The sequence below is a fragment of the Cyprinodon variegatus genome, unplaced genomic scaffold (assembly GCF_000732505.1).
Source record: "Cyprinodon variegatus isolate N-32 unplaced genomic scaffold, C_variegatus-1.0 Scaffold1318, whole genome shotgun sequence".
Taxonomy (NCBI): domain Eukaryota; kingdom Metazoa; phylum Chordata; class Actinopteri; order Cyprinodontiformes; family Cyprinodontidae; genus Cyprinodon; species Cyprinodon variegatus.
In genome coordinates this window covers 122,734-125,745 of record NW_015151771.1, presented here as the reverse complement: position 1 = coordinate 125,745, position 3,012 = coordinate 122,734, and the positions used below count along the sequence as shown (strand labels likewise).

General features: G+C 40.9%; 1 protein-coding gene across 1 annotated transcript in view; it reads left to right on the top strand.

The window, feature by feature from the left end:
• Positions 1-530: 530 nt before the first annotated feature.
• LOC107102780 (cytoglobin-2) overlaps positions 531-3,012 on the top strand; it is a 36,675-nt gene continuing 34,193 nt past the window's right edge. Inside the window, exon 1 of the mRNA XM_015402208.1 lies at positions 531-1,174. Within this exon, the coding sequence (XP_015257694.1) occupies positions 987-1,174 (188 nt within the window). The 5' untranslated portion in view covers positions 531-986. The remainder of the gene's footprint in view (positions 1,175-3,012) is intronic.

Below are 3,012 nucleotides of genomic sequence, written 5' to 3'. Positions count from 1 at the left end.
ACATATTTTAAGACAAGATTTTCTTTTTTTAAATAGAAATTTTCTAAATTTTGGGACAATATGTTCTGATAAAGAGTACATTTATATACATGTTTAAGCCAGAATAATTTGACATTTAAATTTGACTTCCCTACGACTTTAAAGGAAAAATGCAGGCCATGTTTTTCAGATTTTTATGATCGAAACAAAATTGAAACCTTAAACCTTTTGCACAATTATGGACTAAATGGTCTAAAATCCCAATAAAACGTTCTGTGAAAAAAACTGATTCACAAGAAAATTTCTCGTCTCTTTTTTAAACAAATTATGCTAAAGAAATGAAGTTGAATGCTCAGTGGTTTGATTTATCAATATGTTGACAAATGCCTGATCCATGCGTGTGGGGAGCAGAGTGTTGCCAGGAGCCCTCCATGCTCTCCCCCTCAGTCTTTTTTTTTTTTTTATCTCCAGTTTTCTCCTCCCCTCTGTCTCTCTCTGTTTTTCTCCCTACCCTGCTCTCATTCCATCAGGTCCTTCTAACAAACACACCACAGACTCCTTCAGCAGGAGCGGGGGATCACAGGCAGAGGAGAAGTGACGGGAGAGCAACATCAGCACCACTGACAAGCATCTCCCTCACTGAGGGACGCAGGGAGACAGGAAAGAGAGGTGGGGAGAAGAGGGCTTCTGAGATAAGTGGGAGAATTAAGTTAGTTGGAGAGACGACCAGTGAGTGAGGGAGACCTGGGAGTCAGATCTGCTTGGGTGGCAGCTGGGAGCTTCTTTTTTCTCCTTCTACTTCTTAGCTGGGATCTCTCTCTCTGGCTTCTCTCTTCTCCTTCCTCTCCCGCTCCTTCTCTTCATCTCCTTTGCTCCTTCTTCTCACCCCGACTCTCCTCCCAGCTCCCGCCGTGGGGTCGCAGCTCTCAATCTCCCTCCCCCCCTCCCTGGCTCCCTACCTCCCCCGGGCGCTGCTTGGAGACTCCGGGCTGCTGCGCCGCAGGAGGATGTCTCGGAGGGAGTCTCCACCGCCGCCTCCGCCGCCTCCACAGCTGCTGGGGGGGCAAGGGGGGGACTGCGAGGACCGTCCAGAGCGCACGGAGCCTCTGTCCGACTCTGAGAGGGAGATCATCCAGGACACGTGGGGGCACGTCTACAAGAACTGTGAGGATGTGGGGGTGTCTGTGCTCATCCGGTGAGTGAGGTGGTGACTGTCTCTGGTTTCAAACTGACCTGACTAACTATACCTGCAGTTTGGTGCTGATCTGGTTTGGAAGTCTAGGCTGCAGAAAGTCCAGTTTACTTCTGGCATCAGTGCCTAAAGAGTCAGCTTTGGTTCCAATACGAGTAAAAAATACTTTAAACTAACTAACGCCACTAAATTATTGAGTCTAAACATGTTTGAAGCGAGCTTTCGAGATACATCTCATGATTTTAGATTTATTTATTTGACAGGGACTGTGTGCATTAACAAGCTTTCCTGCAAAATGCACCAGAATTAGCCAAAAGGCAATTTTTCATGTTTCCCTGGACTGATCTGAAAATTGTCTACCTTAAAAACACAACAGTAAGAATTTTTACATTGAAAAACACAAACATATATATAAAAAAAATAAAAATAAAAATTATAACTCTTCAAAACTTGTTTAAAAATACAGAATTAATGTTCGATTGACCACAAATTTTAGGTTAATAACATAGAATAAAACATTCAAAACATTCTCTCTCTCTGTATATATATATATATATATATATATATATATACACACACACACAAGTGGCAGCCTGGTTTGTCAATGGAAGACCTTCATCTAATGCTGCCATGACTGATGTGTTATGAGCCAGTTTTCTAGATCCTTTTTGTGAATGTTGTAAGTTCTCTGATGTTCTGAGGAACAGAGTTCTACTCATGATCTGCTGTGCTGCTAAGGCTCTTTGACTAAAAGCACTTTTACGCAGAGGAACACAAGGTTTTTACAGGAATGAGTGGCTCTAATTTCATGCTTTTTAAAGCCCTTGTAAAGCTCTTAGAAATAATGTAATTGCATCAACAAATACCCATGACTCTCATAAACAAATATACATATATATACATACATATACAAATATATATATGCATATATATATACATATCTATACACATATATACACACATATATATAAATCAATCGGTGGTTGGTTCTGTAAAGGGGAAGTGGCCGATCCCCATATCATCCCCAAGCATGACTTCCATGCTTTAAAGTAATTAGTTGTATTTTTTTTAATTTCTGAAATGCTGTTTGATTTTGTTAGAGTATTTACATTTTAGATAAATCCGTCTGGTGAACATTATGTCAAACCTCCTTTGCTTTGCCTTCATTCTCTCATCCAAATTCGAGTCTGGCTGTCATGTTTTCAGTATAGATGACATTTCTCTCCTTAGCACCTTCACTGAATGTCGTCCTTTAGGCTCTATAGTTATCGTTCAGCATATTGATACAGAAAAAATGGGCTTCTGGTTTTCTACATACCTGTCTGAATCTCTCACCATCTTGAAAGCCTCAGGCAGCTTATTGGACCTCAGCATGGTGCCCCCCACCCCTCCCAGAGTGTTCTTTTAATATTGTGCACCTGATATTATGTGACTTTTTAGACATTTCAAATGGGATAAAAACACATTTTTTTCTGCCTTTATTACCTTTAAAAGAAATGTTCATGATTTATTTTCCTCATTTCTTTTCTTCAAATTTTAAATAACTTCGTACTGAAGTATCCTGTGAAACCTGTTTGTCCAAATCCAGTAGCAGCCAGTCAAAAGCCGCCCTCTGGGCGTGCATATTTTTCTACTCTGACTCCACCCTTTCACTGAATTAAGGGTCTGACCAGGAGATGACGCTTCTCTTTAGGTCTTAATGTACACATATCATGACAATATTTTAGATGTTTAAAAAGGAATTGTAGGGGACCAGCCAGGGGCCCATCAAGGAAAGTGGGGAAATTTTGCATGACTGTTACTGTACACTCACCGGCCACTTTATTAGGTACCCCATGCTA